This window comes from Prionailurus bengalensis, chromosome D1, assembly GCF_016509475.1.
Source record: "Prionailurus bengalensis isolate Pbe53 chromosome D1, Fcat_Pben_1.1_paternal_pri, whole genome shotgun sequence".
Taxonomy (NCBI): Eukaryota; Metazoa; Chordata; class Mammalia; order Carnivora; family Felidae; genus Prionailurus; species Prionailurus bengalensis.
Window position 1 is genome coordinate 48,831,864 of NC_057346.1, and position 27,888 is coordinate 48,859,751.

Below are 27,888 nucleotides of genomic sequence, written 5' to 3' on the forward strand. Positions count from 1 at the left end.
AGCATCTGCATCATGTGTAAAATATGAAAAGCAGTATGTAGAGAAAAGTAGGCCATCCATGATATACAGGATGGCTATCAAAGTAGTAGGAGTGAAGAAAAGAGAAGGAGTAAGGGAGGGAGAGAGAGAGTTTAGAGAAAGATTTTCAGGTAAATTAGAAATCTGCACAGTAATAGATTATATCTTGGTAAATCAAAAAAACAAAACAAAACAAAAACATGAGTTCATAATAATACTGAGAGACAATCAAGGTAAAGTTCTTTTGTACAGAAGAATACCAGCTAATGATTCTAGAAGAAATAGAGAAGTAGAAAATCACCTATTTCCAACCCTTAGTAAAATAATTGTTTCAGGTAAGTAGTCAGTAGGTGCTAGTCAGCAGTCAGTGGCATAGTCAGTAGGTGCTAAAACATATGAAGATGAAATTTCTTAGGAAAAAGGATAGTCACATGGTCTCAAAGAATCACCACACAGACTTGCCATTTACAAAGGTGTCCTTCCTAAGTTGCCTTTAGGATGGAGAGATCTGGTGGTCCTTAACCAAGTGACCAAATTTAGCATCACCAATAGTGAAACAATCTCACATTTTAGTCCTCCTAATATGATCCAGTATAAGTACACTATATTACTCACTAGATTTTGCTAAAAATATTTGACCTGATTCTGATCAGGAAGAAACAATTAGACAAAACCAGAATGTGGAGCAGTCTTTAAGTATCTAGCTTGAACTCTTAAAGAGAGAAGGTGGGAGGGAGGGAGGGAAGGAAGGAAGGAACGAAGGAAGGAAAGAAGGAAGGAAGGGGAAACTCAATGTCATAAAAAGGAAAAAAAAGAAGGTAGTTTTTTAAGGTTAATAATGATTAAAGATATTTCAAGAACCAAATACAGTGAGCAAACCTTGATTCAATCCTGGATTGAAGAAAAAAAAATCTATAGAAGACACTTTGAGGACAACTGAGAAAATGTGAACAGTTATAGTATATTGGATAGTATAGAATTGCTGTTACCTTTTTTGATTTAATAATGGTAATTTTATATAGAAAATATTATTTATATTTAGGAGATGCCTTCCTGGTATGTTAGGGTGAAGTTAGCACATATTTCAAAGGGTTTAGAAAAAAATAAGTGTGTGTGTTTATGTGTGTGTGTCTTCTGAGAGAGAGAGAGAGAGAGAGGGCGAGAGAGAGAGAGAGAGGCAGAGAAAGAGAGGTGGAGGGAGAGAGAATCAATGCACCAAAATATTAGCAACTGTTGAATCTTGATGAAAATGTCTGGATTTTTACTGTACAGTCCTTCAATTTTTTCTGTAGTTTAAATTTCTTTCGAAATAAATAGTTGGGAGAGGGTCTATTGCAATATTTCAGATTGAGACATAGGGCTAAGGTAGTAAAGTAGAGGAAAAAAAGAGAAGTGAAAGATATTTTGAAGGGATAACAGATTTACTGAATATCATTTCTCAAGAATAGTGGTAAATACAATTCAAGTTTTAGCGTTTGTGTCTGTTCAGATCTCCTCCCCCTCATCTGACAGTGAAACAATTGAAAGAGGATTTGAGAGTCCTTGACACAGTTTGCCTGAACTCAGAAAACTGTTTCTTGGGAGCTTGTAGGCAGTGAGATGATGACCTTATTTTTAGGTAAGGAATAAGTAGGAGAAATGCTACAATGTAATTATGGACAGTCAGATGCCAACACACGCATAAACCCAAACACTAAAAGAATGTCATTATCCTGAGGAACTATAGTGAAACAAACATCAGATGAGTCCTGTGTGCAGTAGCCAGGATTTGAGTTTTGCATTAATGGTTTTTGACCAAGATAATTCTATTAGCACTTTATTCCTGTTGAAGCCTTTCAAATACTTTAGGAATGGGTTCTTTGACAGGTATAACAGGTATTTTTTTCTTCCTTTAAAATTGATTTCAATGCGGGTCGGGAGGGTTGGGAAAAAGAAACCAAGAATCTCTTCCACTGACACTATAATCTCATAAGGTTAATTTGGAATTAACGTATTTGTGTGATCCAGTATTTTCTTACTGCAGGTGCTATCGCAGTTTTGGACGGACAGTTTTTCACTGCACATGACTATACCACAGTTTGCAGAAATTTGCTATGCCTGGGCCTTGCACAGTTAATGCCTCACTCCAAACTGTGACATTTTAAGAATAGAGAATACCCCCCTCCACATTTCCATACCCAGTGGAGAACTACTATTAGAGTCTAATTTACTGAGGGCAGAACCAGCCATCCATTCCCAAAACAGTATGATGGCCACAAAGCAGATACTCAGTAAATATCTGTTCAATGACTTAATGTAACATGTAAATACTTGATTATAACTTTTTCACTTTTTCTATAAACACCATTGTGTTTTAATGTGCCTTGGCATCCCTTTTTGTTTTCTTACTGTCAAAGTAACACACACCTCAAGTTCAATAGTTAAAATTTATATAACTTTTAAAATCTTTATGACAGTATATGTTCACTTAAAAATTATTCAGGTGCTACTAAAGGCTATAAAAATGCAATGTAACCCTGTCTCTCCTCTTCAGCATTAGCCCCAAACACCACAGCCTCAAAATCACAGCCCTCTAAATCCTTTATTAGCATTTGGTTGTATAACCTTGCAGGAACTCTTGATAAGATTATGTATCCTTTTTTCCTTCTTTCTTTCTTTTCTTTTAATAAGCAGTGTTATCTATAGATCTGTATAGTTTTATAACTTGTTTTTCTTTAATTTAGCAATATATCACAGATATTTGTCAGTATCAGAATATTAAACATGTATGCCATTGCTTTTAATGGCTATGTTGTAATCCATTGTATGGATATTACATAATTTATCTAACCAATTCCCTATCGACAGCATTTTAACAGTAGATTAGATTTAGCGATAGTTTAATATCAGAAACCCAGAAACCACAGAAAACTAAGTTTAAAAAAAATGAGCATTTTCAGTCAGTCCACTGATTTCAAAAGGGAGAACATGTCGAGAAAACTCAGAAGCTTGCTTTTATTACCACCATCCATCAAAGGAAGGCCTCAGCTTCAAATCTGACCCTAACCTAAGGGAATCTGTCAGCCTGGAAGCACACATATCCCATCCCAGAACAGAGGGCTTAGAGGGTGAGATGCAAAGCAGATCTCAAAGGGTAGGACTTCAGCCTCACACCCCTGAGTTTTACCTTTTTGCCCAAGCAGTTTTGGTGCTTGGGTGATATGCAATTGTGTGATTCCTTAGCAACTTTGTTTTCAAGGGCACTGAGACATGGGGACTTCAAGGATACCTCTGCCATGATACCTACAGCCTTATGTAGTTTGAGAGACACTCGTATTGACAAAGACCCATGCCCAAGGTGCCATATGGGGAGCAGAGCCCCAGAATGAAGAGAATGGGTCTATCACGGATTGTATGGGTCACTGTTCTCATGTACATGTACTCTCCCAAAGTACATGTTAAAGGAGCTTCCAGAACCATTCTCCTATCATGTAAGTCTACAGTTGTGATGTAGCCTCAAAGGGCCAGAGAATTTGTAAAGCCTCAAGGTCACAACACAATTTGAGATTAAAATCAAGTATATACACGAATGAAAGACCAGCAGGAGTGCATAGGAGGACAAAGGGCTGCATCTCCATAAGAGATGCCCACATCTGACTGAGCAGAGTTTTAGAGTTTTTCAAAAGTAAAGATTCTTGGGCCCCACCCTTAAAGATCCTGATTCAGTCAGTCCCGTTTAATCACTCATTCTCTCCCTATAGGACAAATTCCTTCTGAAAAAGACACTGATCTGTACCTGGCTCATAATAAATATGCAATAAAAGGTTGTCAGCTTTTAATGATTTAAGTAAAATGATGTGAATCATTAATTGATTCAGGAGTATTATGAAGTATCTGTGTAGTGTTGCAGGCCTTAAAAGTATGGAGGTAAAATGGGGTGCCTGGGTGGCTCAGTCGGTTAAGCATCTGACTTTGGCTCAGGTCATGATCTAACAGATTGTGAGTTCGAGCCCCACATTTGACTCTGTGCTTACAGCTCAGCCTGGAGCCTGCTTCAAATTCTGTGTTTCCTTCCCTCTCTGCCCCTCCCCCACTTGTGCTCTGTCTCCTCTGTCTTTCAAAAATAAATAAATGTATTAAAAATTAAAAAAAAAAAAGAAGTATGGAGGTAAAAGAGACAAAGTCCTTGTTCACAAGAAGCTTTTCTTGAGGTGGGTAGGATAATAACACAATATCAGGTGGACCTAAGTTCCATAAGAAATTGAAAACGTCTATTAAAGAAAGCCTACCAGGCTACTTTAAAAGGGGTAGCCAGCAAAGAGCTTTCTGAGGAATTAGCTGTTAAGCTGAGACTTATATGAAATAAGTCAGTTAGAGACAGACAGATATCATATGTTTTCACTCATATGTGGAATTTGAGAAACTTAACAGAAGACCATGGGGGAAGGGAAGGAAAAAAATAGTTTTAAACAGAGAGAGAAACAAACCATAAGGGACTCTTAAATACAGAGAACAAACTGAGGGTTGGGGGGGGGGCGTGGCAGGGGAGAGAAGAAAGAAGGTAACAGGCATAGAAGAGGGCACTTGCTGGGATGAGCAGTGGGTGTTGTACATAAGTGATGAATTGGGAAGCTACTCCTGAAGCCAAGAGTACACTGTATGCACTGTAAGTTAGCTAACTTGACAGTAAGTTATATGAAACAATAAATAAATAAATAAGCTGAGACTTATAAAAATAGGGGATCAGATGTGAGAATTGGTAAGGAAGAGCACTGTGGTCAGAAAGATGGCTGGTACAAGTGACCCAAGGCTGGAGGGAAATTGGATTTAGATAAAGCAGATCTAAGGTCCTCATACCTAGGAAACAGTGAAGGAGTCAGAGAGGAATGAGATAGAGTCAGAAGGATGGGTCAAGGTCAAGGCAAAGTGTTTGGATTTTACCCAAAGTACAAGAAGTCAATGAAAAAAAAAACTATATATATGGCAAGAGGGAGTCATGATCTGATACACATTTTGAAAAGATCTCAGTGACTGTTGGGGGGAAAAGGATAGAGGGGGTGCGGGAAGCCATCATGAGAGCAGGGAGCTCAATTGGGGCATCAGTGCAGTATCCCGGGGAGAAGTGGTGTCTTTGCCAAGGGAGCTGCGGGGGTTGCTGGAAAAAAGTGGAGTTGCAATATGACTTGGAGCTGGAGGGAACAGAAATCCTGATGGATTATGTGGGGAAGTAGGAAGGAAAGAGAATTAAGGTTGGCAGGTAGGTTCTTGGTTGAGTGGTTTGAGTGGTGGATGATTGTTTTACTCATTTGCTGAAAGTGGCAAAATTGCCCAGACACAAGTTCAGGAGAAAATTAAGTTTGATCTTGAGCATGATGAGTTTGAAAAATCTTAGGCATCCAGCTGGAAATGTCAAGTGAGCACATATATTTACATGTCTAGAGTTAAGAGAAGAATCAGAGCTAGAGATACCAGTATCCTCTTGTATTTGTATGTTATAAGGTTTCAACTAATTTTGGTTATATATTCTTATAATATATTCTTGTTACTCAAAACATATGAATCTTAAGTTGTTTACTGTGTATAGTAAATTGTATTTGGAAATTATATATATATAATATATAAAATGTTATATATAATATAAATACATAAATATATATAATTCTATGTAAATATATATCATAAAGTTATATATATATATAGATAAATATAAATAGATAAATATTTGGATTATTTTCAGTTAAAGATTTCAAAGTGATCAGCCTTGTATAAATGGCCCTGGTAAACCAAAACATTTAAAATTTTTTGTTAATATGCAATTGTTTTTGCATCAGCAAGCCAAATTTAAAAGACATGTTAAGTTTACCAAACCACATAAATATCCAGTATCAGTTTTCCATTCTGCCTCTGCTCCAGGTGGATTCTGGTCTTGAGCTCTCATGCAGCTACTGTCAGAAATGTTATCACTCTGCACCAAGTACCACAGCTTCCAGGAAGAGAAAGGAACTTAATTAGAAATTTCCACTTCAAACACAATTTATAGTTTATTCACTGTGAGACATGCAGGAGGCTGTTTGGAAAGTTTAGCACTAAATGAACTATTTGTTTTTCTCACGTTGTCAACAAAATACATATTGGGCATGGAATATGTTTGTTGATTAGGCACTAGAGGGAACCTTGGTGATTTAGTATATGGCTCTCTTTCTAGATGGAGAAACTGAGCCCCAGAGAGGGAAAGGGCCTTCCCAAAGTGAAATAAGGTAACAGCAGGATGGGACTGAAACTCAGGAATCCTAACTCCCAGGACAGTGCTTTCGGCTTGCCGTGCCCCCTCTCTCTGAACCTATAACCCTAGTACTTCTCCTTACTCAGCTGAGTTTTTATTGAGATAATTTGATAGTAGCCCAGGCCATCCTCTTATAGGTATGTCAGGGGAAGGGTCAATAACAGATAATAATTACCAGTCCTCACTATGTAGCAGGCCCCATTGTTAGCTAATCTAACCTTTGTACAACAAACCTCTTGTACATCTGGGTCTAGTCAGATCAGGGTACTGACCTCAGGAATCCCAAGACTAAATTATTGATTAACAGTAACTACTCATCTAAGCTTCAGATAGATATTTTCCCACTACCAGCAAAGTTGTAGTCGTCCAAGAGACACAGCAAACTCAACATGTCCAAAACAAAATGCATCATTCATTCATCCAAACCCACTTTCTACCCTGCAGTCCTGTGCTCACTGGCAGAACTAATATTGTCACCCCTCTGATTACCTTTCTCAGCTCCCATGTCCAAACATTCAACATTATTGTAAATAGTATGTAAACTCTATTTCCCAGAAGTTTTTGAGGAGAGTAATTACCTAGAACATGCCTCTGTGTCCTCTGTCAGGTCTGTGCCCCATTTCCCACCCTCAATTCCATGTCAGTTTCCCAGTTTTCTAATTCAGGCTTTCATCAGCAGTCATTTGTATTTTTGCAACGTTCTCCCATCTGGTTATCCTATTTTTTTAAACAGCTTTATTTATTTCTTTTAAATGTTTATTTATTTTTGAGAGAGAGCAAGACCTACACACACACACACACACACACACACACACACACACACATATACACAGAGGGAGAGAGAGAGAGAGAGAGAGAGAGAGAGAGAGAGAACAGGGAAAGGGCAGAGAGAGAGAAAGGGAGAGAGAGAATCCCAAACAGGCTCTGTTCTGTCAGCCAATGCAAGAGCCCAACAGGGGGCTCAATCTCAAGAACTGTGAGATCATGACCTGAGCTGAGATCAAGAGTTGGACACTTAACCAACTGAGCCACCCAGGCGCCCCCAGTTGTCCTATTTAAAAAAAAATTTTTTAATGTTTATTTATTTTTGAGACAATCAGAGTCAGAGTGCAAGCAGTGGAGGGGCAGACAGAGGGAGACACAGAATCTGAAGCGGACTCCAGGCTCTGAGCTGTCAGCCCAGAGCCTGACACGGGGCCCAAACTCACAAACCGTGAAATCATGACCTGAGCCGAAGTCGGACGCTTAACCGACTGAGCCACTCAAGCACCCCTTCTGTTGTCCTATTTTTAATCATTTAGTCCTTCAACCCCAGCTTTCTACTGTTGCCATATTTCGCCAACCCAAACATGAGTCAAATTGCGTTAAATTGCGTTAAATGCCTCTTTAACCCCCTATCCCCACCCCCACTCACTGACCACTTTTTAACCTGGCATTCAAGGTCCACTTCTGCTGGCACCATTTTTTTTTCTCTGTCCACGCTCTATGCCAGCCATTCCAGCCTGTTCACAATTCAAAATTGAATGGGATATTCATAGCTTCCTGCTATTCTCACAAGTATGTGATAAGGATCTAATACCTGGGAAGTTTTATTATATGTTTGGTAAGAAATATGAGGTGGGAAAACAATTTACTACTAACTGCAAGATGCTTTTGAGATGTTATGTTTAAGCCATAGAAATCATCAATTTCCAAATTAGGGGACCCTAGAAATAGTGGGGACTAGAACATTTCATTTCCCACAGCAGCTCATTGGCTGGCCTGAGTAAGTTAGTGGCAGAGTTAGCAGCTGAACCCAAATTTCTACCTCACTACATCACATCACTTTAGGAAAATGAAAATAGATTTTTTCCCTCTTGAGAAATTTTGGAGCCTTCTGCATTCATTTAGTTCACTGGCAATACACCCGCTCATCTTATTATCCCTAGTCTCTCTGAATAAAGTAGAAATAGGTTGGATTCTGCCCCAGTTTCTTCCCTGCTGCCCCCTGCCACATACCAACTAGAACCCCAACTATGAAATAATATGCTTGAAACAGTCCCCTGTGTTCTGTACTGACTAATTTTAATTGGAATCTGGTGCCAATTATCTCCCCCTTTCCCACTGGGTCACCCCTTTGTATTTTTTTCACAGTTAATAATACAGTTATATTTGTAGTTTTTAGCTACTCTTGTTCCAAGACAGTCTTATATTAATCTATTCTTTGATTGGCTTATTGATAATAAAAGTCATTTTAAAATCCGGTTTCATAGATAATAGAGACCTTATAACAGAAATAGCAACCATTGATTACCTACTCAGTATGTGAAGTGTTATGTTAAGTAGTTTATTTGCATTATCTCTAATCATCTTGACAACTAGCCAGCAAAATAAGTATTAATGTCTTTGTTGCATATGAGGAAACTGAAGCTCAAAGCTGGAAAGTAACTTACCCAACGTCTTGGACTTAAGAAGTGGCAGGATGAAGATTTGAATCCTGGCCTTCCAACTCTATATCAATGTTCTCCCCATGGCAGTTTTCACGGCAGGCAAATGCCAGCAGGGCTGGCAGCACATTCTTCCTGCTCTTTCTTTAGCTGTAAGCATTCTTAGGGGTACGGGAATAATGGTGACATATTTCTCAATTCTAAGCTGAGAAATGGTTCTCCACTGCATCAAAATAAACTCCAGATTCACTAATATGGTTTATCATGCCCTGCACAGCCAGATCTTTGAAAAGCATTAATATGTCATAATTAGGAATGATTAGGAATTTTGCTCAGTATCGAGCCTTATTAACAACGGCTAGGATAAGAACAATCAAAAGACACAAGCAAAGCAAGGAGAGATTTAGATTGCTTGGGGTTAAGTCTTGGTTTTGCCATTTATTACCAGTGGACCCTTCAGGAATCTCTTTAATGGCCATGCCTCAATCTCCTCTGTAAAATGGACATTATTGTGTGTTTTTACTTCATGGAGCTATTATGAGGATGAGGGGAATTGATAATAGGAAATGCTTAGAACTTTGCCTGCCACGGACTTAGTGCTATGTGCACGTCAGCTATCACCACCACTGCTAACATCATCATTATCACCATCACCTTCATTTCTTCCCGGTCATGTCTCACCTCTTTCCTACTCTCCCTTCTCCCCTCTCTGACATTTGGTAACAACTACTTCTTTTTCTTCAGATGTATCAGCCCCTGTCTCACTTCAAGACCTTCATATGTTCCTCCCTCTCTGCCCAGAATATTCTTGCCACCCCTCTCCCCATATTCCCTGCATCGCCTTCCCCGGGCATTCCCACCCATCTTCACCTGGAGAACTCATTCAGATCTCGTTTCTGATCTCACTTCCTCCAGAAAACTTTCACATACCTCCTTATACCTTCAGCAGGGTGCCCCACTTTATGTCCTAGAACTTTCTGACCTTTTCCTCTCATAGTGTTTACCATCCAGTGCTTATGTGTTTCCCTGTTATTGTCCTCTATTGAATGGTGAGTTGCTTGATAATGGCTATATGTCACTCTCATTTACTCCTTCCCTTAAATTAGAAGAGCAAATCACTAAAATGGATAGCTTTTAAAAACTGAATTTGTGTCAGCACTGTGTTTAGCTGTAGATACTGCACTAGGTGCACGTCCAAGGATAACAGCCATAAGTAAGCATCCCTGTTGCCATGCTTAACCTCAGTTGAATAACTGAGTCTCTGATGAAATATTAAATAATATAAAGATTCTAGAAATAACATAAAAACCATCCCAAAATGGAATGGACAGACTAGGGAAGGAAAGAGTTCCCTGTCACTAGAGGTATGTAAACAGAGTCAATTTGTCATTTGCTAAGAATGATCTGGAGAGATGAAGAAGGAAGTGAGGTCATTTAACCTACAAAAGAGAAAACTGTATTCAAGTGTTAGAAAGAGGACCATATAAAAGAGGAAGTAATAAGAAAGAAAAAAATATTCTGTGAGCCCTCAGAAGGAAGAGACAGAACCAAGAGGTAGAAAGTACCAGGAAAATGATTTAGATTCAATACCCCATTCCATCGGTTGCCCTTTAGTTTTGCTGGTTGTTTCCTTTACTGTGCAGAAAGAAGCTTTTTATTTTTATGAGGTCTCAATAGTTCATTTTTGCTTTTTTTCCCCTTCCCTTCAGAGATGTGTTGAGTAAGAAGTTGCTGTGGCCAAGGTCAAAGAGGTTTTTTCCTGTTTCTCCTTGAGAATATTGATGGCTTCCTGTCTTATGTTTAGGTCTTTCATCCATTTTGAGTTTATTTTTGTGTATAGTGTAAGAAAGTGGTCCAGGTTCATTCTTCTGCATGTAGCTGTCCAGTTTTCCCAGCACCACTTGCTGAAGATACTGTCTTTATTCCATTGGATATTGTTTCCTGCTTTGTCAAAGATTAGTTGGCCATCTAATGTGGGTCCATTTTTGAGTTCTCTAATCTGTTCCATTGATCTATGTGTCTATTTTTTTTTTCCAGTACCATACGGTCTTGATGATTACAACTTTGTAATACATCTTGAAGTCTGGGACTGTGATGTCTCCAGCTTTGGTTTCCTTTTTCAGGATTGCTTTTGCTATTCGAGGTCTTTTCTGGTTCCATACAAATTTTAGGATTGTTTGTTCTAACTCTGTGAAGAATGCTGGTGTTATTTTGATAGGGATCGCATTGAATATGTAGATTGCTTAGAGTAGTATTGACATTTTAACAATATTTGTTCTTCCTATCCAGGAGCATGGAATCTTTTTTCCATTTTTTTTTTTTGTGTGTGTGTGTGTGTGTCTTCTTCAGTTTCTTTCATAAGCTTTCTATAGTTTTCAGTGTATACATTTTTCACATCTTTGGTTAGGTTTATTCCCAGGTATTTTATGGTCTTTGGTGCAATTGTAAATGGAATTGATTCCTTGGTTTCTCTTTCTGCAGCTTCATTATTAGTGTATAGAAATGCAACCAATTTCTGTATATTGATTGTATATCATGAAACTTTGTTGAATTCATGTATCAGTTCTAGCGGGGGTTTTTTTGTTGTTGTTGGAATCTTTGGGTTTTCCACATAGAGTATCATGTCATCTGTGAAGGGTGAAAGTATGATGTCCTCCTGCTTTTTGGATGGATTTTGATGCCTTTTATTTCTTTGTGTTGTCTGAATGCTGAGGCTAGGCAATGTTGAATAACAATAGTGAGAGTGGACATCTTTGTCATGTTTCTTGCCTTAGAGGGAAAACTCTCAGTTTTTCCCCATTGAGGATGATATTAGCTGTGGGTTTTTCATTTATGGCCTTTATGATCTTGAGGTATGTTCCTTCTATCCCTACTTTCTTAAGAGTTTTTACCAAGAAAAGATGCTGTGTTTTGTTAAATGCTTTTTTGCATCTATTTAGAGAATCATGTGGTTCTTATCCTTTCTTTTATTAATGTGATGTATCACACTGATTGATTTGTGTATACTGAACCAGCCCTGCATCCCAGAAATAAATCCCACTTGATTGTGGTGAATAATTATTTTAATGTATTGTTGGATCCAGTTTGCTAGTATTTTGTTGAGAACTTTTCCATACATGTTCATCAAGGAAATTGGTCTGTATTTCTCCTTTTTAGTGGGGTCTTTGTCTGGTTTAGGAATCAAGGTAGTGCTGGCCTTGTAGAATGAGTTTGGAAGTTTTCCTCCATTTGTATTTTTGGAACAGCTTCAAAAGAATAGGTGTTAACTCTTCTTTAAACGTTTGGTAGAATTCCCCTGGTAAGCCATCCAGCCCTGGACTCTTGTTTGTTGGGAGATATTTTATTACTGGTTCAATTTCTTTACTGGTTATGGGTCTGTTCAAAATTTCTATTTCTTCCTGTTTTGGTAGTATATATGTTTCTAAGAATGTGTCCATTTCTTCCAGATTGCCCAATTTTTTGGCATATAATTGCTCATAATATTCTCTTAATATTGTTTGTATTTCTGTGGTGTTGATTATGATCTTTCCTCTTTCATTCATGATTTTATTTATCTGAGTCCTTTCCTTTTTCTTTTTGATCAGTCTAGCTAGGGCTTTATCAATTTTGTTAATTCTTTCAAAGATTCTGCTCCTGTTTTCATTGATCTGTTCTACTGTTTTTTATGGTTTTTTTTTATTTCAATATCATTGATTTCTTCTCTAATCCTATTATTTCCCTTCTTTTGCTGGTTTGGGTATTTATTTACTGTTCTTTTTCCAGTTCATTTAGGTATAATGTTAGGTTGTATATTTCATACCTATTTTCCTTCGTTAGGAAGGCCTGGATTGCTATATAGTTCCCTCTTATGACCGCCTTTGCTGCATTCCAGAGGTTTGGGGCTGATGTGCTTTCATTTTCATTAGCTTCCATGTACTTTTTAATTTCCTCTTTAATTTATTGGTTAACCCATTCATTCTTTAGTAGGATGTTCTTTAATCACCAAGTATTCATGGCCTTTCCAAATTTTATCTTGTGGTTGATTTTGAGTTTCATAGCCATGTGGTCCGAAAATATGCAAGGTATATTCTCTTTTTGTACTTGTTGAGGGCTGATTTGTGTCCCAGTATGTGATCTATTCTGGAGAATGTTCCATGTGCACTTGAGAAGAATATGTATTCTGCTGCTTTAGGATGAAATGTTCTGAATATACCTGTTAAGCCCATCCTGTCCAGTGTGTCATTCAAAGCTATTGGTTCCTTGTTCATTTTCTGTTTAGATGATCTTTCCATTGTTGTAAGTGGGGTGTTGAAGTCCCCTACTATTATGGTATTATTATCAGTGAGTTTCTTTATGTTTGTGATTTATTGATTTATAGATTTGGGTTCTTTCACATTGGGGGCATAAATATTTACAATTGTTAGATATTCTTGTGAATAGATCCCTTAATTATGATATAATGCCCTTCTTCATCTCTTGTTACAGTCTTTATTATTTATTTATTTATTTATTTATTTATTTATTTATTTAATGTTTACTTATTTTTTGAGAGAGAGGGAGACACAGAATCCGAAGCAAGCTTCAGGCTCTGAGCTGTCAGCACAGAGCCCGACATGGGGCTCGAACCTGCAAGCTGTGAGATCATGACCTGAGCCAAAGTCAGACACTCAACTGACTGAGCCACCCAGGTGCCCCTACAGTCTTTGTTTTAAAATCTGGTTTGTCCAGGGGCTCCTGGGTGGCTCAGTCGGTTAGGCATCTGACTTCGGCTCAGGTCATGATCTTGCGGTTCGTGAGTTCAAGCCCCGCGTCGGGCTCTGTGCTGACAGCTCAGAGCCTGGAACCTGTTTCAGATTCTGTGTCTCCCTCTCTTTCTCTGACTCTCCCCCGTTCATGCTCTGTCTCTCTCTGTCTCAAAAATAAATAAATGTTAATTTTTTTTTAAATCTAGTTTGTCTGATATAAGGATGGCTACTCCAGCTGTCTTTTGACTACCATTAGCATGATAGATGATTCTCCATCCCCTTACTTTTACTCTTCAGGTGTCTTTAGGTCTAAAATGAGTCTCTTGTAAGCAGCATATAGGTAGGTCTTTTTTTTCTTATTTATTCTAATACCTCATGTGTTTTGATTGGAACATTTAGTCCACTGACATTTATAATGAGTACTGAAAAATATGATTTTCGCACCATTGTGTTGCCTGTTGATTTGGTGTTTCTGGTGATGTTCACTGGTCCTTTCTAGTCTTTGTTGCTTTGGTCTTTTTTGTTTTGTTTTGTCTTTTTTCCACTCAAAGGGTTCCCCTTAAAATTTCTTGCAGGGCTGGTTTAGTGATCACAAACTCCTTTAGTTTTTGTTTGTCTGGGAAACTCTTTTTTATTTCTCCTTCTATTATGAATGACAACCTTGCTGGATAAATATTTCTTGGCTGCATATTTTCCAGTTCAGCACATTGAATATGTCCTACCACTCTTTTCTGGCTTGCCAAGTTTCTGTGGATAGGTCTGCTGTGAACCTGATCTGTCTTCCATTATAGGTTAAGGACTTTTTTTTTCCATTGCTGCTTTCATCATTATTTCCTTGTCTGTGTATTTTGTAAAGTTGACTATGATATGCCTTGGTGATGGTAGGTTTTGTTGAATCTCTGTGATTCTTGGATTTTGATGTCTGTGTCCTTCCCCAGAGTGGGAAAGTTTTCTACTATAATTTGCTCACATAAACCTTCTGCCCCCTTTCCTGTCTCTGCATCTTCTGGGACTCCTATGGTTTGGATGTTATTCCTTTTTAATGAGTCACTGAGTTCTCTAAATCTTACATTGTGATTTTTTGCCTTTGTTTCCCTCTTTTTACTGCTTCATTATTCACCATAATTTTATCTTCTAAATCACTAATTTGCTGCTGTGCTATGTCCATCCTTGCCATTGTGACATCATTCGAGATTGCATCTCAGTTATAGCATTTTTAATTTAGTCCTGACTAGACTTTATTTCTTTTATCTCCACATAAAGGGATTCTATGGATTTTTCAACCTCAGCTAGTATTCTTATTATAGTGGCCCTAAATTCTAGTTCAGACATCTTGGTTATGTCTGTGTTGAGTAAGCCCCTGGCTGTCATTTCTTCCTGTTCTTTCTTTTGGGGTGAATTCCTTCATTTTTTCATTTTGGAGGAATAATTGGCAAAATAAAAAATTAAAATCAAAAAATTGAAAACAACACATAAAATCAAATAAAGAAAGCTAGATCCTAGGTATGTTTTGGTCTGGTTGTCAGGAGAATAGAGAAAAAATAGAATAGAGAAAAAAGAGAAAGGAAAGGAAAAAAAGGCAAGAAAAAAATTTTAATTAAAAATTATTTATATAATAAAATAGAATCAAATGAAATAAAAGAAAGTAAATGAAAGAATGTAAAATTTAAAAAATAAAAAAAATTTAAAGAAAAAATACATTTTTTTCTATTTCTGTATCCAAGAATGAGGAAGAAAAAAATAAATAAATAAACAAACAATTTAAGCAAAAACAGAAGCAAAGAAAATGAACAAATAAATGAGCCAGCACACAGAATGAAACCTGTATTAAGTTACATCCAGTTTCCCCTAGAACTGAAACTGTGAAGCCCTGTATAGTCTGTACATTAGGCGGTGGAGTGACTTGAGCTGGCCTTCTAGGTAATGTGCTTGGAGGATACAGCTGGGCTGGGCTTGGTGTATCTGCTCCGTTCTCCACTAGGTGGCACTCCTTAGCTTTCTGGGGTGGATCATTGTGTCATGTACACCAGAGAGGTGGAAATGGCTTCACTCAGCTCCCTAGTCTCAGGCACAGGAACTGCACTGTCACCGACTCACAATCAAGTACGTCTCCTTTCTCTCAGGCCTCTATCCACTCCCCGCCTCTACCGTATATCCAAGCTGTGTGCCTGCCAGGCAGCACCTCCCTCTAGAGTTTTATCTCAGATGGGGTTGTGTTTCAAAACCTCACACTTCAGAGACCCCCGCAGCTTGGACCCACACTGACTCTCGTGCGTAGGGTCTTGCTGAGCAATGGGCCGGTGCTGGCTTCCCTCAAAAAATGTTCATGTGATCAGGCAGTGGCAGAGCTTCAGAGATTATGGCAATCCACAACACAGTTGGTGCCAGGTTTCACTGCACTCTGGCGCCTTTGTCCCTATACCAGCAAACATGGCTGTTCTCTGGGGTCCACTGGGACCTTGGCCTGTGGGGAGGCCTTACGACCTCTACCAAATGCATTCTAAGTAGGGGAACTGCTTCTCCCTATGTGGCGCATGGATCCCTCAGACCCTGCTTCCTTCTCCGGGGGGTTCATCCTACTTCCTCACCAGAACACTGCCAGGCACGGAGGTCTAGAATTTCAGACTCTGTGCTCTGCTGTTTATAGAATCCTAATGGTATTGAAACCCTCTCTTTTCCCCCTGTCAATGGTTTTAGGAAACAGATATCTTGTTTAGTGCCCTGCTAGCATTTTCATTCTTTCTCTTTCTTTCTCTCCAGCTACTATCAGGGTGAGTGCTTTTCTTACATGATCCTTATACACCACACTCTCCCCCTTTCATTTTCTCTGTCCTCTCTCCATGAAATCAGTTCCCTACCCTTTGCAGCTTTTCTCCCCCAGTTTACCTCTCCATACCACGTCTCTGCCAAGTTCTGTGGCTCAAGTTATGTAGATTGTTGTGTTAATCCTCAGATCAGTGTCCTAGGTGTTCAAAAGGGTTTGGTGCTGATCTAGATGGATTTCAGGGTCAAGACAAGCTCATCGTCTCCATGCTGCTCGTCTATCTTAACTCTGTCGGGAATGATTTTTTTTTTAAGTTTATTTACTTGAGAGAGAGAGAGAAAGAGTGAGGTAGGGGCAGAGAGAGAAGGAGAGAGAGAGTCCCAAGCAGGCTCCACATTGTCAATGCAGAACCCAATGTGGAGCCTGAGCTTGTGAATTGTGAAATCATGACCTAAGCCTAAATCAAGTGTTGGACATTTAACCGACTGAGTCACCCAGGTACCCCCAGAATGATCTTTAATGTACTAATATGTAAGTGCTGATGAGCAAGTTTTTAAGGCATTTCCAATACTGAAATTCTGTGTTCATAGAAAAAAAAAGTAACCATATATGTTGTATTAATTAATTTCCATTAGATTTTATTTCATGACTTATAATCATAGCTCTGAAGAAATACTGACAGCAATAATAGATACTAATTGCTGAATGCTTGTTTGTACCAGGGTCTCTGTTAAGGGCTTTACAGATATTGTCTCATGTTATGCAACAGCCCTGATAGAGAGGTAGATATTATACCCATTCTATAGGTAAGAAAGCTGAGATTTGAAGAAGTAAGTGACTTTCCCAAGTTACTTAGGTATGATTGGTCAACTCAGAATTCAAACCCAGTTCTCTGTGATTCCATATATTCTCTTCCTTCCCACTTTTCCATGCTCCCTTTAGTGCACTTAGAAAAATCCAGAGGACAATTAGAATATTAAAAGATGTAAGAATTTGATGCTATACGAGAAAGGTCCAAGAAAGGGTGGTTCTCACATCAGACATCAAAATGTATTCCAGTAGATCAAAGACTAGGTGGCTAAAAATTAAACTCATTGTACTAGAAGAAAATATTTGAGTAATTTGTTAAATATATTGAAGAGGGGTAGATATAATACGAAACTCAAAAGCTGAAAAGGAAAGCATAGTGATAAATGTGACTATATAAAACATTTTAAACTTCTGTATGGCAAGAAACAGCATACCAGGGAAAAGTTAACAGTTACAATGCAATGATACAAAATACAAATACCAAACTGAAAAGAATATTTGCAATATTTATCTGAGATGAAGCACTAATATTCTTAAGAGGCAGATAGATTTTTAAAAGAACAAACTACACAAATAAAAAATAGGTGAAATAAGCAAATGGTCATTTTTTGCCAAAACAAACTTAAATAGCCAGCAAACATATAAAAAGATGCTTAACTTCATAATTGTAGACAGGCAAAACTTAAAAACGCAATTGTCTACATATTAGAATGACAAAGGCCAAATGTTATGATATGTGCAATTTTTACAAGACTATGAAGAAAGTCAATCATATCTTATTTGTGGGAGTATAAATTTTTGGACACAACTTGGCAATAGCTATTACAATTTAGCACTCATACCCTTTATCCAAGAACTTTTTGTTACATAATATTTATTGCAGCATTGTTTATAACAGCAAAATACTGAAACAACCTAAGGGTCTATCAACCCTGTACTGGTAAAATAAATTTATAATGAATAATAGAACACTTTATAACTATAAAAAGGGATGAGACAAGTATAGGAATAAGTGAATGAAGAAAGTTCTTTAAAATATATTAGTAAGTAGAAAAAATAAAGGTATAAAACTATGTGTAAAATACCTTATTTGTATAAAATTTTAAAATTATAACTTTATAAACCTATTTATATTAACAAGAAAAATAATTGGTAGTATATATAAGAAGCCATCAAAATGGATAACTTTAGAATAAAAGATGGGGCCACTTTATTTGTATGCTTTTTGTATTGCTTTTTCATGTATGTGCATTATATACATACATTATTTTTTATATCAATATATTATTTGTGCAAAGAGATTCTTCCCTCCCCTTTTTTGCTTTCTTCATCAGTTTCTGTTTATTTAGTGAATAAATAATCATGTGAAAAATTAAGAACAAATTAAAAGAAACAAATAATGCATATACAATCTATAGAATATACTCATAAAGTGTATTTCCAGGGAATTTGTCCTTCAGAAACACCTTCATAAGTGTTTGCAGTAGCAGAAAGCTAGACACAGTCTCAACAACAATAGGGATCCTGTTGAAAAAAATGCTGGTCTATCCATACTGTGTATTGCTGGGCTCCTGTTAAAAAGGTAAAATAGCAGGAGCTGAAATGGAAGATGTCCAAGATACATTGTTAAAAGCAAAACAGAAACAGTTTATAGTTTATATATATGATATGATCCTACTCACTTAACTAAAAATGTGAAGACATATTACATATATAAAGAAAGAAATAGAAATAAGGCATGTGTGTGCATATACATATAGTAGACTTCTAAAAAGTATACCCAAGAAACTTCTAACATTGGTTACCTCTGGAACTGCAGATGTTAAGGGGAATTTTTTACTTTTCCTTAGATACCTTTCTGAAACATGAGAATTCATTTACCATGATCCTATATTATGTTTTAATAAGAAGTTAGCCCTAATTGTTTGACAAGAGATTATTTGGCCCAGGAAGTTTATGCATTCAGCTTCCTGTAGGCAGGAGCCTACATCTAATTACTTTTCCTGTCCTTTCGGCTGTCTGAGTCATAGTCTGACTCATCCGTGCCTAGACAATCTCTGAAATGACTGTCATCTACTAACAAGTAAATCTGGAAATTCTATAGTTCAAAGGAGCTTTACACTCAAAGAGCCTCTCAGTCCTTTCCCTCCAAGGTAGGAGAATATTGAGGCTCAGGACTTGAAAAGATAGTCACTCAGCTGGTGTGTGGCAGTCAGGCCAAACCCAGATCAATGGACTTCTCTAGGTTACCATGTAATCAATGCATTCGGTAAGGATTTCACCAGAATAGAAAGCCAGGGAAGAGGCATGGAAAATTATAAAAGTGGTTAAGGAGGCTTCCACAAAGTTATTATGAGAGGGCTGGGATGGGGAGTTAAAGATTACAGATACCCCATGGGGCACCTGGATGGCTCATTCCATTAAGCATCTGACTCTCAGTTTTGGCTCAGGTCATGATCTCACAGTTTGTGAGTTTGAGCCCCGCATCAGGCTCCGCATAGGCAGTGCAGAGCTTGCTTGGGATTCTCTCTCTTTCCCTTTCTCTCTGCCCCTCCCCCACTTGCATGCTCTGTCTGTCTCTTTCAAAAATAAATAAATAAACCTAATAAAAAAAAAAGATTGCAAATATTCCAGACCCCATGGGGAAACAGTGGCAACTCCCTATCCACCACCCAGTGTCATTGTCAAAGAGGATTGATGAGAGGCCAAATAAGATGTTATGTTTTACATGCAGATAAGCTGGTCAGGTTTTTTTGTTTTTTTTTTAATTTCTTTTTTCTATTTTTTATGGTTGGTAACCAACTTCTCTGTAAATAAAAGGAAGCAGAATTCTGGCATCAACTGCATAAGAATATCTCTGTGTATGTTAGAAAACTGGACTTTCTGTGTGTTCAGTTCAAGCAGAAAAGCTTCTTGGGGACTTGCCTTGTTCACCTTTGTTCTCCGCCCATGATCCCTTTCCTGGGGCAGACACAGAGCCCTGTCGTTGGAAAGCACTCAGTAATTATATTATGTTGACTTCGACTGAATTGATTTGAGAAAGATTTTAGCTTTTACTTCTCATTAAATTTGACTTCAGAATGATTTTTCCCTCTCGGCAGAGTTTTGTGCTTGTTTTTCAGATGTTCTGTTTTTCTTCTGGCGTCGGCCCCAAAATGGGAGTTAGCAACAGCAACATAAACTCCAGGCATTCTTTATTTCATTTTGTCAGAATTCATTCTGGAATTGTACATGAGAAATGGGGCAGTCAGGTTTATTTTGGAACAAGGCTCAGGGCTGTCTAACCAAGCTCAGAATGACAGGACCAGGCATATGACCAAAAAGAGGGATTTGGCAGGCAGCCAGCCCCATTTCATACAACCTACCCAGAACTTCATCTGAATATATTAATCTGTCAGCACATACTCATCTATGTACATTACATGTGTCTCTCTTTATTATCCTCTTTTTCCTCTAATTTTGAAAGCTCATATCCACCCCAGAAATCTAGGAAACTCACAGAGGCATATTAAATGCACATACTAAAATTCTTGTAGACATGCATAGACAGTTTCAGCCGAGTCAGACCGTTCTATAAACGCCACAAGATGAAATTTCACATCTTTGCTAAATGAAAGTTGATAAGAGCCTGAAACTTGCTAAGTAACATTCAACTGCCTTGGTAGGACATTAGGGGTTTTGAGGTAGGTGACATAATCTTAGACAGCTTCTCAGTTTGGAGAAACATTTTTCAACTATCAGAATGATAGGCCTTATGAAATACCCAAATTCTCTGGCTTCCTCTTCCAGGTGAATGGCATTGACCTCCGTGGAGCATCCCATGAGCAGGCCGCAGCTGCACTGAAGGGGGCTGGACAGACGGTGACGATTATAGCACAATACCAACCTGAAGGTCAGTGAGAAATCAAGCTTATAATGTTCTGATACGTTTCTGTGAGAATGTATACCCACATCTGGTAATCTGTATTAACCAGTCTATACCAACAAGGTTTTTTAAAACTCACCTATCCTGAAAAATGGGTGTTACATGTCCAGAGAATATGAGGCTTTATTACTCTTAATCTTCCAAGGAAAACATCAGTTAGAAAGTCCTCTTTGAAATATGAATGAAAAAAAAAACTATCCTCAACTTTATTTATATTCTTATCTGTAGGCACTTTTGGTCAGCAATGGATAGTATAAAAACCATTAAGATGGACTAAGAATCAAACTGACATGAGACAGATTAACAGGAGAAAATAAAATTTAATAGCATATGTAAGGGGAATCCACACAGGCATGGAAATTCCAAAGACAGGCAAAATTACATATATATGTCATCCTGAACTATGAAATGGGTGGGGTCTGGGACCTTAGAGGACAGGATTGTATTTCACAGGGTGATGAGAAGAACTGATATTTGGTAATTAGATATTTGTCCTGGCTATACATATACAGATGGATCACTCAGATAAAATTTATCTCTGCTAATAACCATTGTTCTGGGAAAGACCGCCAGGTGAGATCCTTCTTTGTAGTTATAGGAGGGACAAAAGTTTCTCTTGAGCCTGTAGGGTCTCCATTGCCTTCAGCTCAAAATCCACATACCAAAGTGGCACATTCATTGGGGGCAAGGTGGGGGGAGTGGTTGTCCTGAATCCCTTCAGAAGCAAGGAGGACAGAGAGAACAGACCATGATCAGCAGTCTCTCTCTGTGGCATTAACTTTTATTAACACTAACACGGCTTTTGGTTGCCCTTGATGTAGATTTGTGTGTGTGTGTACTCTCAGCTATAGTATAGCTTGTTTGCAATATGCTACTGTAAACCCTGAAACATGGTGAGATGTCATAAATTGGCTTAGCCAACTGAGACCTGATGAGATATCCTAAATTGCATTAGCCATACCCTGCTTTTTGGTTTGTTTCAACATCTGTTTCTGTGATCAGAGTGAGGCTCAATGAGACAACCGGGATGTTACCTATTGTGTGGTTGATATTTTAGCAAATTTGTATGTAGATTGCTCCTTTGTTAATGAAATGCAGTTAAGCACACCACAGTGGGCTAGACTTTTTACAAGAAAAAAAGAGGAATGTGCTTTCTGTCTTTAGGAAATGTAGTTAATTACCCTTGGCCCACATAGCTCTCAGAGAAGACTATTAAACAGATAAACATGGAAGTACAAGATGCCATTAAGGAAGAGCCTTTATGCCTGTGGGTATAAAGAGCTTCTTTGACCTTTTAAAGTGATTCTCTTTTAATGTCAGTTGGTCTATTGTTCTTTGGAAGACTGAGGTTTGTATCTTGCTTGTGAAGTCTTAGATTTTATTTACCATAATGGTGGCCAACCACATATTTCATGTGAGAATAAAGAAAACATTGTGCTATGTGTATTTTGGAATGTTTCATTTATGTTGTCTGTCTTTAGAATTAGAATTTGCAATTAAGTTATAAAAATATATATTAAATGTTTTCTCCAATTGCCCTGGCCCAGATATGGACAGAGAATGGGGGGAGAGGAGATTTGTGATTATCAAAGATGGATGATGACAACACCAAGGGAAAATGTTCTTCCTGTACAGCTTTGAAAGTCTTTCTACTTAAAAATTAGTAAATGTGTCTTCTAATAGGAATAAATGGCTCCAGAAGTATCAGTTGTAAAACAGAAAATAAAAACATCTGGTTTAGCATAAATTGATGAACAAATTCTACTTCATATAGAGTAAGAACTTTTACATGGGACTTTTCCATTTTCTTTGTAGCTGTTTTCATTCAGTCTCAGACTTTATGCCCTTCACCACTACCTGACACATGGCAATAAATACCCAGGCTGCTTTCCCATTTCTGAAAAATTTCATCTCAAACACGAATTACAACAATTAGAAGCTTTTGATAGTGAAGACAGCCATTCAAGTGACCTTGAACAGAGTGATTTTTAACTTTAAAGGTTACAGTAAAAGATAAGAATGTCATCATTCTATCAACTTTAATCTTCATCTTAAGCTTCCTTACAGCTTTTGTTTCCTTTAAGCAGTGTACTTAATTTGGATACTATGCTGTGCTTTGTGAAGATGTCTATTCAAAGCAAATCTTATAAATCATATAAACCAATTTTCAAACTGCTTCTAAAGAAATGTGCAAATGAAAACAATCTTATTTCAAAATGCGAAAGTGCAGATAGGATTCACAGAATGACTTCCCTATTTTAATAGTCTAACTGTATTGTAATTTTTCACAGCTTTAAATCAGTTGGAAATGGGGTAATGTAACATCAAGCAATCATTTTCCCCGCTTTCTAAATTTAATGTGTAACTGAGCCTTAATTTAACTATTATATGAAATGGAAAACTGATTGGATTATTGTTTAGATCATTTAGGAACATTTAAATTCTATGACATTTTTAGGAAATAATGAACAATTTGCCTTTAAAATAACAAGTAAAAAGAGTATTCCATCAGAGTCCATTAGGAAATTCTCACCAGATCCCCTTCATTTGCACCAGGATTATGAGATGTCCATGCTAAGACAAATTTTATTTACATCTCTTTTGGTAGGTTCAAGAACCAGGCTTCCAGTAAATAAGTTTTTCAATTCAAAACATAAAAATGCTTTTGTCGGGAGTATACTAGATTCCTTGCTCAATGTTACCAGATATTCAGAAAATTTGGCCCTTCAGACTCATATCCCAAGTCTTTGTCTTTAAGAATTGTTTGTTTTTTATCTTACTGAGGAGAAAGAACTTAGATACATTTAACAGAAATCATTTTCTGATGACACAGAACCAAAATTGTATAATAATGACACCATCTCTAAGAATTATGGGATGTCAGAGAAGGGCTAAACCTGCAGAAGCCAAAACAGTACAAGAGTACTTCATGGAAATGAGGAAATAGGGAAATGGAGCCAGACTCTTAAAAGTGGGTGAGATTTCTATTCTGAAGAGCAGGAAGAAAAAAAAATATCTTGCTAAACTAAGTAAGATCATGAGCTCCGTGTGTGCAGACGCACAACCTATATTTTGTTCACTGACAAATCAATTTTCTATGTTATACTTATTATTAGTGTTTCTTAAAGAGTTGCTGAGCTGATAAATAAAATTTACCTTTCTTTAGTATTCAGTTTCTACTGAAGATGATTGAAGATTGGAGGAATGATTCAGTTTCACTACTTGCATTTTTTCATTTTGGCTTCAAAGCAGAAAATATGTGCCAAACCAGCATGTGTTGCAAAATATAAAACCATTTCCAAATCTGTTTTTCATAAGACTTAGCACATTTTTGAAATAATTATAAATAATTTATAATTATCATAATGTAACAATAAATGTCTACCTTGGCAAGTTTTACTGTGCAGAGTAAGACCAAAGTTGGGGTAATTTAGTCCCTGTTATCTAAATTACTCTATCCATCATCAAATCTTATCGAATGCCTAGTCCTAGGTAGTAGAATTAAAGCCAAATTTGAAGAGTCACATACAAACAATGTTTCTTTCTGGTGGTATGATTGTGATTCATTTATACGAGCCTTTTTTAAAATCCGTTTTCTATCACATGTTTACTTGGAAATTAACATGTATTATATTGATATTAGGAAGAAAATTATGAAGTTATTTCCTTTATTTCTTTTTTTAAGAGGATCATTTATCTGATACTTAAAGAATAATCCTACTTTAGCAATATGGGAAGTTAATTCTTGTATAAAACTTCAATTGTCTATATTCAGTTAGTGAAGTTACTCCCATCACTACTTCAAAAAAGGAAACATAATTTCTGCCCTCTCCCTGGCCCACATATATATACATGTATATCCCTTTCCCATCCCTTTATAGCCATCTTCCCCATTGCTTTCAGAATTATTATTCTAAAAAGATATTAGCCCAAGGTGCCTCTGCACCAACTCCATGCCCTTCACAGTATAGTCCCAGCCCACCTCCATGTTCCCTCCCCACTAACCCAACCATCACCCACCAGCATCATCTTTTATAGCCCTCCCACTGCTACACAGGACTGCTTTCTGCTCCCCACACTTGGTCCTGAACAGTTTCTGTGCCTTTGCTTGTGTGGGTTTCTCTCCCTGGAATTCCCTTTTCGCCCATTCTACCAATAGGATTCCTACTCATTTTGAGAGCCTGCACATGTCACTTCCACTATGAAGTCCTCTTTTATCTGCTAAGTCAGTGTTGATTGATTCAGTCTCTGAACTCTTTAGACCTGTATTCAGATAGTTTTTGTGTTCCTTAACATAATTTGTGCATTTCCCAACTCAAGTAAGCTTCTAGAGGGCGATAATTCATTTATCACTCATTTTATGTCCTGTGAGAATTTGCTCAATATGAATTTGACTATGCTGTATTAAAGAGTTATCAAATGGATCTCCATTTGTTTTAGAGGTGCAATATAATATTTTCATTGTGTTGGCAAATAATAGTAAGTGCTTAAGAAATATTTGTTGAATGAATATTAAATGAATGGCGTGGGTTTTTTATATTAGTTACAGAAATGGTAAATGAATCCCCAGATTGGACATTTGGCATTGATGCAGTTTTTATGTGATGCCTTTTTGTTCTTTTCTTAAAAAAATTCACCCTATTGGATGATCTCCCTTTCTCCTGCATTGCAGAAAATCTACAGCTATTTTTTCTATAATAGAACACAAGCAAAAATTATTAAAGCTCCAACATTTTTTAAAGTTCCAAAACTTGGGGTGCCTGGGTGGCTCAGTTAAGCATCCACCTTTGGTTCAGGTCATGATCTCATGGTTAGTGAGTTCGAGCCCCATGTTGGGCTCTGTGCTGACAGCTTGGAGTCTGGAGCCTACTTCAGGTTGTGTGTCTTCCTCTCTCTCTGTGCCTCCCCTGCTTGAGTTCTCTGTCTCTCTCTCAAAAATAAACTTTTTTTAAAAACAATAAAATTCAAAAACTCAACTTTAACACCATTGATGAATTTTTAAAAGTCATTGATTATATCCTAATTATACATTGGTCAAAAAAGGTCTAACACAGCATTTCCCAAATCAGATAGGGGCAAATCTTTATAGCATTTGTTGCCTTCTCACTATATAATAATACCTAGATTTACTGTGGTATCACTGACTAGGGCTGAAATCATAAGCTAGCTACCAGATATTCACTAGGAGAACCAAGTGAACAGTATAAATTGTTGGATAAAGCACAAAATGGAGACCAACATATTCCTATGAAAGCTACCAATATCCTTTTGCCTTTAACCTGACTATTCAGGGCATTGTTTTGGACACAGAAAGGGTTTCACAAAGACCTGCAAGTAGGAAAGAGGTGATCAGTCAGCAAGGTCCCCATCAGTGAGCGGGTATTCAAGTAGACAGTAGAGGGGCTGAGTTTCTCCATCATTTAAGTTTTTATCCAAGTTGCAGTTAGTTAACATACAATTTAGTTTCTGGTATACAATATTGTGATTCAACACTTCCATATAACACCTGGTTATCTACCTTTTATTCTCTCATAGAATACTTGAGTTCCTGAAAGAAAAACCCAAAGAACAGAGTTAACTGTTCTCTGGAGACTTACAAATAGGGCCTGGTTTATGGAATTGTGACTGAGTGGCTATGTGGTTCATTTAAACTTTAATTTGGCTAGTAGATATTTTTACTGAACACTTACTATGCTCCAGTCATTGTTTTTGGGAAAAGATAAAGCAGTGAACCAATAAGTCCTTCTCAAATAAATATTCAATTTGTCAGATGGTGATAAGTAATGTAAATAAATAGGAAGAAACGTGAAAATGATAGTAACAGAGAAATGTGTGGTGAATATAGAAGACCAAGCTAATCAGTTTATATTTCAGCAGAGACCTCAAAGAAATCTGAGAGGAAGCCATACAGGAATCAGGGGAAGAAATGAATTATTCTAGAGTCTTGGTCTGCCAACTCTGGTCTGTGAAGCAGCAGCATTGATAAAAACTGAGAGCTTGGTAGAAATGCACAATCTCAAGCTCTAATTCAGGCCTACTAAGTGAGAATCTACATTTTTTCAAGATCCATTGGTTATTTGTATGTACATTAGTTTGAGAAACACTGCACTAGAATACTTGAGGACCCTGCAAAAATTGTGATTTGTTACTGTGGGGTTGGACTCCCTCTACCTGGAGTACAAGGCAATGTCACATAAGGCTGCATCGCTAAGGTTGATTTCTGGCAGGTGTTACTCAATGATTGGTCATGCATCAGTGGTTGTACTAGGGACAGGTCAGGCTGCAGGGAATCTAAGAAGTTCATGTGTCATTCACCTCTACCTTGCCTCTACCTCCCCTCTAAGTATAGATTATCAAGCAAATTCATAAGTCTTGCTAGAATTCCTCATCTCGTGATACAATGAACCTTTTCAGGCTTCATTCCCTTTCATTATGGCTTCTCTGCAAGAGAGTAAAGAAGCAGTGAGTTGGGATGAGGTAAGATTGAACTCCATCCTGATGGGCAACTTTGTGGATCAAAAGAAAGTTATTAAGGCATCACTATAAAGTTTCTTTAAGGAACTTATTATATTTTAAAGCAGAAGCTCATTTCAGTAAACTTTTTTGTTCCTTTTAAATTATGAAACTAATTCAGAAAGAAAAGTACTCATTCTTTTCAGAATGAAGTGAAATTCTGATATTTTTCTGGGTTACTACTCTAAATGAAGTCACAAGCTTAAACCATAGTTGGACACCATCATCTATTTCTCTATAAGGTCAAAGATGTGGTGAAAACCTAAAATGAATATGTAATTTACTCTGAAAAACTATAGATACCTTCTGTACCTAAAGGTTCCCAGAAATGAAAGTATATACAACATCCAAGAAGCTTACTTAATTCAACCTAAATTTCTTTCTTAAAATCAATGTCTACATAAGTTTATACATATGAATGAGCAGCTGTGGCATGTTGAGATATT

General features: G+C 37.3%; 1 protein-coding gene across 21 annotated transcripts in view; it reads left to right on the forward strand.

Moving 5' to 3' along the window:
• The window catches only part of DLG2 (discs large MAGUK scaffold protein 2), a 2,073,554-nt gene that overhangs the window by 1,750,408 nt on the left and 295,258 nt on the right, over positions 1 to 27,888 (forward strand). For all 21 annotated transcript variants that reach the window (XM_043580064.1, XM_043580065.1, XM_043580066.1 and 18 more), the window contains one exon: positions 20,794 to 20,896. In XM_043580064.1, the coding sequence (XP_043435999.1) occupies positions 20,794 to 20,896 (103 nt within the window). The remainder of the gene's footprint in view (positions 1 to 20,793; positions 20,897 to 27,888) is intronic.